Below are 13,279 nucleotides of genomic sequence, written 5' to 3' on the forward strand. Positions count from 1 at the left end.
GCAGCCCACTGTGATTGTGAAAAGTGCTTTACAGACACCAATTTATTCAACCTAAAAGTCTCTGATGTAAGCATCATAATACCCATTTTATTGATCTGAATACTGAGAGACTTGCCCAAAGTGAGAGTGTGGCAGAAATGGAACTTGAACACAAGAATCTTGACATCCAACCACTAGGGCACTCCTTCCCGAGCTGGGACCAGAACTCAAGCATTAATGCATTACAGCCACCAAACCACACCTTTTCCAGAGCATGCTAAGCAATTTCTTCAAGACCACATCAGCAAACATACCTTTTCAGAGGTAAATGATCAGAAATACTGCACAGCTCAAGTGCACAGCTCTGCCAGTTTCGCTACACCATGCTATGAAAGTGAAGATGATTCACTATTTGGCCAGGGTGTAGCCAGACTCTGAGAAAGGGAAGGTGATCTGCAGCACAGAAGTTTGATGTTGCTCCCACCATCTCATGATAAAGCTGTGATAGCACAATGGATTGATGTACCATCTGGCCAGACTGGTGCCTTTGAATTAAGTTTCTTGAGTTGCCAGGCTGCAATTTTTCACAGCTGATCAATATAACATACCATTTTTAAGAGCAGTTGAAAGCAACACTCAATGCATCTGTATAGGAGCAGGACGTCTTCCACTGCAGAGCATCCAATGTACAATTTTGAGCTGCCTGTTTGTGTCATTACCCCCAAAGAAACTCTTGAAGAAAGTGATTTTACAGAAGTTCATTTTGTTTGCAAATGAGATGTGCAGAAATAGTTTTAACATTAAACCCAAAAGCAAAAGAGAACTTTCTAGGGGAAGACAGCAACTCCTATAGATGTATTTAATTAAGATGATAAATTCATTTATCCCAAATCCTCTCCATTTGCTCATTTACAGGATTAACAGATTATATTTACATAGGTCAGAAATCAAGTAGGTAAAATACTCTACATAAAACAGGTCAGACGTATACAGATGGTGAGCACTTTTTTATACAAGTTTATTTGGTGTTCCTGAAAAACGGTTTGAGCTGCACCAGTGAATTGGTGCAAGCAGGAAGGGACTGACCCTGACAAAGCTTTCCTCCTTAAAGGAGACAAGATGGGTAAATTAATATCATCTGTTGGCGAGAGAGACAAGCTTTCGAGCCACACAGAGCTCTTCTTCAGGTCTCGGAGCACCACAGCTAAATGCAAGATATGCTAAACAATCTGCTCTAAGTAGCTAGCACGTATTCTAAGGGACCATTCCAGGTAGAGTGGCTAGTTAACACCACTGCAGTCATATGACAAAAAGAGGGGTTACAGATTGTTAGGGGCATTCTTCACATCTTGGACAGCAAACAAATGAAAATGTTATCGCTAGAATTAAGGTTTTAAACCACTTCTGGGTAACAGCTGGACTGTATAGTAGAGAAGATGTGAGTCACTACAGATTAGGAGGCACTTCTGGGATCCTACCACTGCAGAACTAAGCAGGCTAGAGAATGTTCCTTGGCCTAGCCAAGTTTATTTTAAAGGGGAAATGATTCATACGGTTTATCATCATAAGCCCGAATCCCAATTCTTCATCCTCCCCATCCTTTCATAAGGCCATTGTTTTAACCACTGTAACATAATACCTCAAAAGTAAGGGTCACTGCAAATTTATCGTAACTACTTCACCCCGGCTTTAAAATAATCATGAATATTTACTAGCCCACACATCCTTACCAGGACAGTGGAATTTTACAAGGTGGAAGTTAACGTATTTGCTCATGTCTTGTTACCAGGCGCTTACCGTGATTTGCTCAGCCCTTGGGCCAGGCTGCGCTCCCATATCCTCGTTTTCATCACTTCATTGTAATCGCCGTTTTTGAAAATGGGATGAGCAAACCAACCACCATAAAACTAAGCCAAGGAAATAAGAAAGGGGGTGAGGGGTTAAATAACACGTCTCCAACTGAATGCCATGCAAGAATCTGAGCTAATATTCTACTAGCCAATGGCAAAATTTGTGCCATACCATTTACTTTAAATGAATGAATGAGCAAACAGAGATGCAGGGAAGTGCCTTACGTTATCAGTAAGAACACCACAGCTGTGGTGCTGTATTTCTATTTTGGCTCTTCTCTGCTGCTTACTGTATAACTGCTCTGCTACAGGGTGTTATCAAGGAGAGGATGGGTGTCTCTGGGAGACAAAAATCTTAAGGAGGTTCTACACAATTAAAACTATTGGTACATGAAAAAGATATCGAGAGCCTCAGTGTTAGGCTTGGTTCACTGCAACAATCTGCTAGAAAATGGCAAGGCAGTGATCCAGGTCAAGGCATCTCTGAATCATAGTAACTATGGGTTAGGAAAATGGAGTGAGAAAGAGCAAAGGGTGTATTGGTGAGATCTCCTGTGTACCTGCACATATCGCTTCGCGGCGTCAATATCTTCCTGCTTGTCAGGGTTTCTTGGCTCAGCCCAGTCAGAGTTAATGGTAATGGAGATTAATCCTCCTTGTTTAGGACGGTAGGTTTCATTGTACAGATGCCAGACTTCAGCATGGGCCTTTATTAAGTTATGCCCTACTATGTAAGGAGCTCTACCTGGTCTAGCAAAGATTCCTGAAGAGAGCAATACATGAGGTGAGACAGGGCTACTCCCACAACCAAGCCTGCTGTTTCCAGCAGAGTAACACAAAAAGAACAACTAGAACTGCCAGTAAAAGAAGAAACACCATCTCATCTGGCTCCGCAGGGGCCAAACTGCAGGGCAGAGGGGTCCAGAACAACACACAGAGAGAATCTCTTTCCATAGGATTGAGGGAACTTTTCCCTTCCTGGAGATCCATGATGTGGGGAAGCTACATGTCTTACTCTCCCATTAGGGGATGACTTCAAGGATGTGATGCATGAGCACTGCAGAGGTTCCATACCTCACATGTAGGTGTCTCCACAGGAGGTACTGTATGGTCCTGTCTCTCTGGATAATTATGTGGTCCTCAGTGCTCTAGTATTAGGGTGACCAGATGTCCCAATTTTATAGGGACAGACCCAATATTCAAGGCTTTGTCTTATACAGGCGCCTGTTACCCCCCACCTCAATTTTTCACACTTGCTATCTGATCACCCTATCTAGTACTCAGCACCTCACAACAGATTTTATCCTTGCAATGCCCCTATTAAGTAAAACTTTACAAACCCCAGTTTTATAAAACCTGTGTGTTTTCTGCATACACATTTGATTGTCCACTAGTAATTCACATTGTCATTTCCCAACCTGATATGTTGCAGAAGCAATGTTTCATTAAAAGTTCTTTGGAAACTCCCAATATAAACTAACTCCATTTTACAGCTAAAGAACTGAAGCAGAGAGACATAAAAGTGACTTGCCCAAGATCACAAAGAAAGTCTGTGGCAGACCCAGGAATTGAACGAAGACCTTTTGAGTCCCAATCCAGTGCCTTAACCATATCATCATCCGTTGTCTCCTGAATAACCATGAACTCGCTTCTTACTCGCACCGGAGAACACAGCTTAAAGACAGTAGTCATACCTGGAGCAGATGTGCCATAGCCATATCCAAGATTTGCGATTATATAGGGTTCATTGAGGGTTATCCAAAATTTCACTTTATCTCCCAGCCTCTGGAAAAGTAACTCAGCATATTCTTTAAATCTCTGAACTATAGTTTCATTCTCCCAACCGCCAACATTCTGCAGGGCCTGGGGGAGGTCCCAGTGGTAAATAGTTACCTATGTAGAGAGACAGTTACAAACATCACTAGTTACTTTATGAGATAATCACTGATTCATTCTCATTCATGAAGAAATGGACAAGGGACATGACGTTACTTATGGAAGCCTGCATTATCATCACATGACAGTCGCTGACTGATAGGCATTTACATTAATTGATTTGTATCATAAAGGGAATCTCCCCGAAGCCTGTATTGTACGCAGCTCAATACAGTGGTCACTAATACACACAAATACTACTACTAATTTCTTCTACAGTCTTTTCAGACACTAGTAAAAATCCAACCCTGGAGATGTACTTATTTGTGCCAGGTTTGGATTTGATCCTTAATGTAATCAATAGTCACAATAGCCCAGTGATGGACCCAAGTGGACGACTACACCAGTTCTGGAATTGTTGTCAAAGCAAGCTAAAATTAGAATCTGGTACCTCCCCTCCCCGCCCCCACCCAATGCAAGACAGTGAATGGATAGCCCTATAAATTCAGGGATTTAAATTAAAAAAAAAAAAAAAAAGACACCCAAGATTCCCTGAGCATCAAGCATCTCTTATCAGCCGCGCATTTCAGACCACAAGGATTGCAGCTGGAAAAACCACAAGATATGGTTTCTCTTTACCCTTTTAAATAAAATTCCTATTTTTTGCTAGGCTGAGACAGTCACGTGCTTAATGTTTGAAGGGGAAAATAAACTTTGATTCTGTTATTTACAAAGATAGGGGCCAATCCTGCAAGACTTTTGAACAACCTCAACTCCCCCTGAAGTCCATAAAAATTGAGAGAGTTCAGCAACTCTTAGGACCGGGGCTCAGGGACGACTGCACATGGCAATTTGAGAGAATGAAAAATTTTATTTTTGGTATCAAATTGTTATTAACCGCTTTTTATGAGATTCACAGTCCAAGCATCATTATTTGCTGCAATGAAGACTGAAGTTAAGTATTAGGTAAAATTTTCTAACTAAAAGGGTAATTAAGAACTGGAATAGGTTACCTAGGGAATCCCCCACGCTTGAGGTTTTTAAGAAAAGGTTAGACAAACAGCTGTCAGGGTGGCCTAAGTGTTCTTAATCCTGCCTCAGCGTGGCGGACTGGACAAGATGACCTATTGAGAATCATAAAAATGTAGGGCTGGAAAGTCTGTACTGTCATACAGGTGTAACGTCATATGCATAAAAAAGCCCAATATGGCTGAAAAACTGAAAAATTGGATGGTAACAGACTGCAAATACCAATGATGATTGAGCCTGGTAATATTCTAAACAAAAAGATCTCTCAACCATGCTAGTAGCTGTGTCCATTGCTTCACACTGACAGTTGACATTCTAGGCTTCAAAATGACACACAGACAGTGACAATCCTGAAATCTTCTTATATATAGATGTTTACCTGAGGTTTAATATTAGATGCAAGGAGAGCATCAATAAGCCTCTCATAGTATTTTAATCCAGCTGCATTTACACGCTTTGTAGTTCCATCTGGGAGAACACGGGGCCAGGAAATTGAAAAGCGATAGTGAGACACTTTGAGAGCTTTCAGACTAGCCAAGTCCTTCTCAAGCTTGTGGTAGCTGTCACAAGCTACATCTGCATTTTCATCATTGCTAATTTTCAAGGGAGTATGAGCAAACTGGTCCCAAATGCTAAGTCCTTTCCCATCTGCTCTCCAGGCTCCTTCAATCTATAATTATATAAAAACAAGTTATCTCCTGATTTTGAAGTTAAATTCCCATTTTAGGACATACTTTATTCTTAAGTGTCTTTGCATTCCCCAGTCTATTAGCTATTATAAGTTCCTGCAATTTTACTAAATCCCAGTTTTATGAAAGCTTTGAGTGTCTTCTGAAACAATCAATTGTTCACTGGTAATATACAGATAACATTATGATCTCCTAACCTGGTATGCTGCGGATGCAACGCTCCATGAAAAATTCTTTGGAAATTCCCCATATAAAAACTCATCCTCTTTTGGTAATGGGATCCCGTTGTTACGTATGACTTCAGCATAGTACACAGCAGAGCGTTTGGGGGTCCTTGGCCTGTTGGGATTTTCAAAATCAACTTGGTGCAGTCCAAACCTGGCACTGTAACCATGCAACCATTCAAAGTTGTCCATGAGAGACCAAGCAATGTATCCTCGAAGATTAACGCCATCCAACTTGTAGGCTGAAAATATTTTAAAAAAACAAAACAGTTGCTTGGATAACATACGTGATAGAACAGAATCAGTGAAGTATCCTAATGTAAACTATAAGGTATTGCAAAGGATTCATGTGTGAACACAAACAGTAGATGAATCATATACCCCTTCAGAAAGTGGGACTAGAACCCTCGTCCTCAAGCTAAAGGAGACCTTCCTTAGCTAGTATCTTTAGAAGCGTCCCTTACTATTTGGGTGGGCCAGTCGCTAGAGGGCAATATCATATATACAAAGTCAGTACATTACAGCCTGGTTTACCAATTGTCATTATCAGAAGATAATGAAGGCTCCGGTGTCTTTTCTGTTTGTTTTAGTTTAGAGATGGGAGGGAAAAAAAGACAAAACGCTAAATCTGAATACCCCTAAAGTTTCTCTCAAAGTCCAGAGCTGAGATTCATGGCACAGCGTCATCTCTAGTTTAGTTACCTCAGTTAAAATCATCATCAACTCCCCTTCTCCCCATTAAGGCCGGTGCATAGAAAAATCAAGGCTCCATGCCCCAGATCCGCAAGGCTGCACTAAATGATGCCTAGCTGCAGCAGTTCCCCAAGGGTCCATTCTACAGCCAGTGGTTCAGCATTTTTTAGACAATTCCCCGTCTCCTCTGACACTCTTACACCACGGGGTCTGGGGTGGTACAGGCTGGCTCTTTCACACCTGGCGATTCCCCCAAACCATGGGAATCCCCAACATGCTGTTTAAGCGAACTTTGCAGCTCATGGAAGGGACAACGGAAGTGAAAGCTTCCTAATTCAGAACCACCATTGGATGGTAATTGCTAGCTATTCGGGCACGACTCAATATATCCATCCAAGAAGCATCAGCCAGCCTGGCATAAGAGAAGGGAAAGAAGGGTAAATGAACAAGAAGGGAAGGTGAGCATAGAGGAGTGGAGAAAGCTCAATTTTTGTTTGTAAAACTATTTCCAGGGTGACCTCCAATTTAGACCTGGCAAGCTGCACATCTCATTCTAAGCATCTTCAGTTCCTGATGTGTTAGGGAAGACAAGGGATGCTTATCTTTTAAAAGACATTCCTCACTGGGAGAAAAAACAGGCCTGGAGCCCATGATGGTGGAAATCTTTCATCATCATGCTAGCACTACTGTAAATAACCCCAATACCTTTCAGAGCTTCATTGATGTATGTTTTGTAGTAAAATATCCGGTTCGTGTCATCAACGTCAGATTTGGTCTGTGTTCCCACCCCATTTTCAGTTACGTAAATTGGGGGATTGCCATATTCCTCTTTAATCCAATTCAGCAGCCTCCTGAGACCCCAGGCTACAGCTCTCATTTCTGAAATTGCTGAGGTAGGCCAGGATGAATCAACCTCCTCCAATCGCTCCTGGTCATCCTCATAAGAGAATGGTTTTAGCCTGGTGGTCTTATGCTTTATAATTTTGGAGGTGTAGGTGTTGAAACAGAAGACATCGGCTGTGCCCCTGATGTATTCTCTCTCCTCTGCCGTGAAAGCTGGCAGACGGGATGATGGCAAGTTCTGTAGCTCACTCCTGTTCCCTACTGTCCATTTCATGACCTCTGGGTAGTCCCCATTTTTGAAAATTGGGTGTGCGAACCACCCTAGCCTAAACTGCAGATAGCGATCTGCTGCTTCCACATCTCTGGGATCATCCAGTGTCTTTGGTTCAACCCACTCAACACTGAGGCTCAAAGAAATAACCCCTTTCTGACTGACTCTATATTTACGGTCATACGTATGGTAAACCCTGGCATGAGCTTTTAGTAACGTGTGTGTAATCTTATAGGGAGTGTGACCTGGATTATCCTTCACATTTGGTGGAAATTCTCCTAACCCATATCCAGCCCATGCAATGACGAAGGGTTCATTAAAGGTCATCCAAAATTTCACTCTGTCTCCAAAAGTCTGGAAACAGAAGTCTGCAAAACTATCAAAAAGTTCAATCAATAAATCGTTCTCCCAGCCACCAATGTCCTGGAGAGCCTGAGGCAGATCCCAGTGGTACAGAGTGACCATAGGAGTGATATTTCTTGCAGTCAAACCATTGATAAGTCGGTTGTAATAATCAACCCCATGGCTATTTATGGAATCATTTCTTCCACTAGGAAAAATGCGAGGCCAAGACAGAGAGAAGCGATAGCTCTTTACCCTTAAAGCTGTCAGCATGTAAAGATCTGCAGCTAGTTTGTTATAGCTATCACAAGCTATATCTCCAGTCTCATTATTGTTTACGATCCCTGGGATGTGGGTGAAGTTATCCCAAATGCTAGGCCCTTTGCCATCCTCATCCCAACCTCCTTCAATCTGGTAGGCAGAGGAGGACACACCCCATGTAAAATCATCTGGGAAGGTTCCATAGAAGTACATGTCCCTTTCAAACTTAGTTTGGGGTGAGAATTTTTCCCAAACAACTTTTGCCTTTGAAGGTACATCAGACGCTGGTAAACTGAGTAACTTTGGTGGTGGGGGTGAATCACACGTCAGTGACTGAAGAGATCTGTCCATGACTTCTTTGGGGAAACCATTCTTTTCAATAACACTGGAGAAGAAATATGCTGACTCCTTTGGTGTCCTTTGTCTGTTGCCATCTTCAAAATTCACGTGATGTAGTCCAAATAGTTGACTGTAACCCATTGGGCCTTCAAAGCCATCAATCAGGGATCGGGCAATATATGTCTGAACATCAACTGCATCTAGCTTTATAGCTGTTAAAATACAATAGAGAAATACGTTAGACTTTGAATATTTTTCTGGACAATGGGCAATATTACACAAAGGAACAAACAAGGATAACAGTGACACACCCAAGGATGCATCGTGAGGCTAAAGACCAAAGTATCTCATGTATCTGAGACCACCAGTAACCATAACACATTGTAATTAATCTCTGTACTGTGCACACAGATAACAACACGGATATATATGTCAATATATTTGCGTGGAGGACAGAATCTAGGATCTTTTGAGTCCAAAAAACCTGGCCCATGTGCCACCTGTTAGGAGCAGGACTTCTTTTCTTTATAAAGCAACCACTAGGAGGCAGTGATAAATGCACTCACTATCCTGTATTTTTAGAATACCTAGAGCATGATGATTTTTTCATTAGTTGTTCTTAGAAATTAAAAATATTAAGTTTTTAATTTTTTTTTTTAAATTTGAGATGTACTTGCTCAAAGAAAAGGAACTGTGTTAATATTGTGAATGTTTCCCCTAGCTCTTTTCCTTTTTTATTTAAGAAAAAATCTCAAGTCTCCCTGGCTGAGTGTTTCCAGGGCTGTAATCTATAACTTGTTTATCACTTGAAAATGATGATTCATAGAAACATAGAATATCAGGGTTGGAAGGGACCTCAGAAGGTCATCTAGTCCAACCCCCTGCTCAAAGCAGGACCAATTCCCAACTAAATCATCCCATCCAGGTCTTTGTCAAGCCGGGCCTTAAAAACCTCCAAGGAAGGCGATTCCACCCCCTCTCTAGGTAACGCATTCCAGTGCTTCACCGCCCTCCTAGTGAAATAGTGTTTCCTAATATCCAACCTAGACCTCCCCCACTGCAACTTGAGACCATTGCTCCTTGTTCTGTCATCTGCCATCACTGAGAACAGCCGAGCTCCATCCTCTTTGGAACCCCCCTTCAGGTAGTTGAAAGCAGCTATCAAATCCCCCCTCATTCTTCTCTTCTGGAGACTAAACAATCCCAGTTCCCTCAGCCTCTCCTCATAAGTCATATGCTCCAGACCCCTAATCATTTTTGTTGCCCTCCGCTGGACTCTTTCCAATTTTTCCACATCCTTCTTGTAGTATGGGGCCCAAAACTAGACACAGTACTCCAGATGAGGCCTCACCAATGTCGAATAAAGAGGAACGATCACGTTCCTCGATCTGCTGGCAATGCCCCTACTTATACAGCCCAAAATGCCGTTAGTCTTCTTGGCAACAAGAGCACACTGTTGACTCATATCCAGCTTCTCGTCCACTGTGACCCCTAGGTCCTTTTCTGCAGAACTGCTACCTAGCCATTTGGTCCCTAGTCTGTAGCAGTGCATAGGATTCTTCCGTCCTAAGTCCAGGACTCTGCACTTGTCCTTGTTGAACCTCATCAGGTTTTTTTTTACCCAATCCCCTAATTTGTCTAGGTCCCTCTGTATCCAATCCCTACCCTCCAGTGTATCTACTGGAGTCTCCCAGTTTAGTGTCATCTGCAAACTTGCTGAGAGTGCAGTCCACACCATCCTGCAGATCATTAATAAAGATATTAAACAAAACTGGCCCCAGGACCGACCTTTGGGGCACTCCGCTTGAAACCGGCTGCCAACTAGACATGGAGCCATTGATCACTATCCATTGAGCCCGACGATCTAGCCAGCTTTCTATCCACCTTACAGTCCATTCATCCAGCCCATACTTCTTTAACTTGGCGGCAAGAATACTGTGGGAGACCGTATCAAAAGCTTTGCTAAAGTCAAGGAATAACACATCCACTGCTTTCCCCTCATCCACAGAGCCAGTTATCTCATCATAGAAGGCAATTAGGTTAGTCAGGCATGACTTCCCCTTGGTGAATCCATGCTGACTGTTCCTGATCACTTTCTTCTCCTCTAAGTGTTTCATAATTGATTCTTTGAGGACCTGCTCCATGATTTTTCCAGGGACTGAGGTGAGGCTGACTGGCCTGTAGTTCCCTGGATCCTCCTTCTTCCCTTTTTTAAAGATGGGCACTACATTAGCCTTTTTCCAGTCATCCGGGACCTCCCCTGATCGCCATGAGTTTTCAAAGATGATGGCCAATGGCTCCGCAATCACATCCGCCAACTCCTTTAGCACCCTCGGATGCAGCGCATCCAGCCCCACGGATTTGTGCTCATCCAGTTTTTCTAAATAGTCCCGAACCACTTGTTTCTCCACGGAGTGCTGGTCACCTCCTCCCCATATTGTGCTGCCCAGTCCAGCAGTCTGGGAGCTGACCTTGTTTGTGAAGACAGAGGCAAAAAAAAGCATTGAGTACATTAGCTTTTTCCACATCCTCTGTCACTAGGTTGCCTCCCTCATTCAGTAAGGGGCCCACACTTTCCTTGACTTTCTTCTTGGCAAGGCACAATTTGTTGTACTTACAAGAGGCGGGAGGGAGAAAAATCAAATTAGTTTTCTATGTGCATAGATTTAGATAGTTTCAAAACTCAGCTATAAGCTGGCCCAACAACCTAGTCATGGTGAGCTGTGCTACCATGTGGGAGATTTTCAAAGGCACAAGTGGCTCTTTGGTGCCTAACTCCCTTCACAAGTCAATGGGAATTAGGTCCCTAAGGACTATTTGTTCCTTTCAAACCCCCGCTTTTGATTCCCTCTTCTGGCCTCTTGCTTCCTAAGCCAACATGTTTATATTTTGAAGGTCAAGTGTCTTTAGCCACTGCAAGTGTACCGCTCTCTTATGGACCTACTACTATATTGAGACAGAACGGTCATGTAAATTCAGTGCTGACTGGACTTTTCTGGAGAAAGAAGTCCTGTAATTAACCACAGAACATGTATAGTAGGGGCAGCAGTGCCAGCTTCTTCACACTGCCCTACCAAGGTGCATCCACCTACAACCAGCAGGGAATCTCTACCCAGATCAGAGGGTAGTTCACTTGCCTTATGCATTCAGTCCTCAACCTTTCTATGGAGATTACCAACAGGGGTAGGTCACCAATCACAGTTATCAAAGGACAACTTTCAGTCATTATTGTAAATTGGGGATAATGATACTGAGCTGCTTTGTAAAGCACTTTACACACACACACACACACACACACACACACACTTCTGTGAATGATGTTTTCATATTCCAGGCAGGGATATGCCAGGCTTCTGCACTTTGGCCCCGATCCTGCAAGGAGATCCAATCTGGTGGATTCAGACAGTTGTCTGGTACCACATTAACTTCAGTAGGGCTTTGTATAAGGACAAGGGTCTTCCCACAGAACTCAGTGCAGGTTTGGGCCCAAGTCTGCCTGCCTTCCATAGTATGCACATAGAGAGATACGGTGGGGGAGGTAATATCTATTATTAGACCAACTTCTGTTGGTGAAAGAGACATTTTTGAGCTTACACAGAGCTCTTCTTCAGGTCTGGGAAATGTATTGAGGCCTGGTCTGTGGGATCAAGTCACATCTAGTGGCTGCAGTTGGCAGAGGATGTAGCTTTAATGGTACCACACAAATGGGAATGTTCACAGGTTGTCACAAGTTAAAGTGAAAACACTGGCCCAATTAAATAACATTTAACCATTTAAAAACAAATACAGCATACCTTTCAGAGCCTCGTTGATGTACAGCCTGAAATAATCCATTCTCTTCGTGTCATTAATAACATCCCCTCCATCTTCTGTGGGCACACCATTCCCTGCTATGTAAATTGGGATCCTCGTCCCTGTATATTCCTGGGAAACAAACTTCAACAGCCTTCTCAGCCCCCAAGGGACCACTCTGATCCAAGATGAGGCAGTCTGTGGCCAAGAAGGATCAACATGTTGGGAAAAATTCACAACATTCTCATAGGCTGGAATACAGGTGTCATTAACCGCAGTGCTGATCAGTCTGGAAGTGTAATGAGAAAGACCAAAGAAATCTGCAGTTCCTTTCACTATGGACTTCTCTTCCTCACTAAATGAAGGGAGGATGGCAACTGGGATAGAGCACTGCTGGTTCTTCTGTTGGATCTGGGACTTCAGGATATCTGGATAGTCTCCATTAACAAATATAGGGTGAGCAAACCAGCCTAGCATGAAATGCATGTAGCGCTCAGCTGCCTTCACATCCTCAGAACTTGTTGGGGTCTTGGGTTCAGCCCAATCTGAATTCAACACAATTCCCACCTTACCATGCTGTTGGGAACGATATTGGTCATCATATAAGTGCCAGGCTTTTGCATGCGCCTTAATAATTGAGTGAGCCACCTTGGGAGAGAAGAAGGAGGGAAGCGTATCACAGCACTGCACACGGGTTTGGAGCCAGCCGTTTAAGAACTTTTAGACATGAAGATTAAGTACATATAAAAATTAAACATTCCTACCCAACATATAACCCCAGTCAAGTTCATAGAAAGTGCTACATAAAACTAGTTTGAGTCAAATGAGGAAAGAAACCTCTCCTGCCACCTTAGCCGCAAATGCAGATTCAAGCTTTGAGGTTTGAAGAAGTTCAGTCAACTTATTTCATAGCTGTGACAAGCAATGTTAAGAAGCTGCCACATTCCAACCTAGATACACCTTCAATTCAGTTGCAAGTGGAGTCTTCTCTCTATGTACAGGCCATTGCACAAACACATGGCAGGATATAGTACCTGTCCTGAATGTCTCACAATCTAAGGTTGGGTTTTTCAAATCGCACTCCCATTGAAA

The 13,279-nt window shown here is 42.9% G+C and overlaps 1 protein-coding gene across 1 annotated transcript in view; it reads right to left on the minus strand.

Moving 5' to 3' along the window:
- LCT (lactase) overlaps nt 1-13,279 on the minus strand; it is a 30,732-nt gene that overhangs the window by 7,289 nt on the left and 10,164 nt on the right. The window contains exons 7-13 of the mRNA XM_034786279.1: nt 12,190-12,835; nt 7,045-8,607; nt 5,620-5,888; nt 5,113-5,403; nt 3,524-3,722; nt 2,390-2,592; nt 1,777-1,886 (exon numbers count right to left, since the gene is read on the minus strand). Coding sequence (XP_034642170.1) covers nt 1,777-1,886; nt 2,390-2,592; nt 3,524-3,722; nt 5,113-5,403; nt 5,620-5,888; nt 7,045-8,607; nt 12,190-12,835 — 3,281 coding nt within the window. The remainder of the gene's footprint in view (nt 1-1,776; nt 1,887-2,389; nt 2,593-3,523; nt 3,723-5,112; nt 5,404-5,619; nt 5,889-7,044; nt 8,608-12,189; nt 12,836-13,279) is intronic.

The sequence above is a fragment of the Trachemys scripta genome, chromosome 11 (genome assembly GCF_013100865.1).
Source record: "Trachemys scripta elegans isolate TJP31775 chromosome 11, CAS_Tse_1.0, whole genome shotgun sequence".
Classification (NCBI taxonomy): Eukaryota; Metazoa; Chordata; order Testudines; family Emydidae; genus Trachemys; species Trachemys scripta.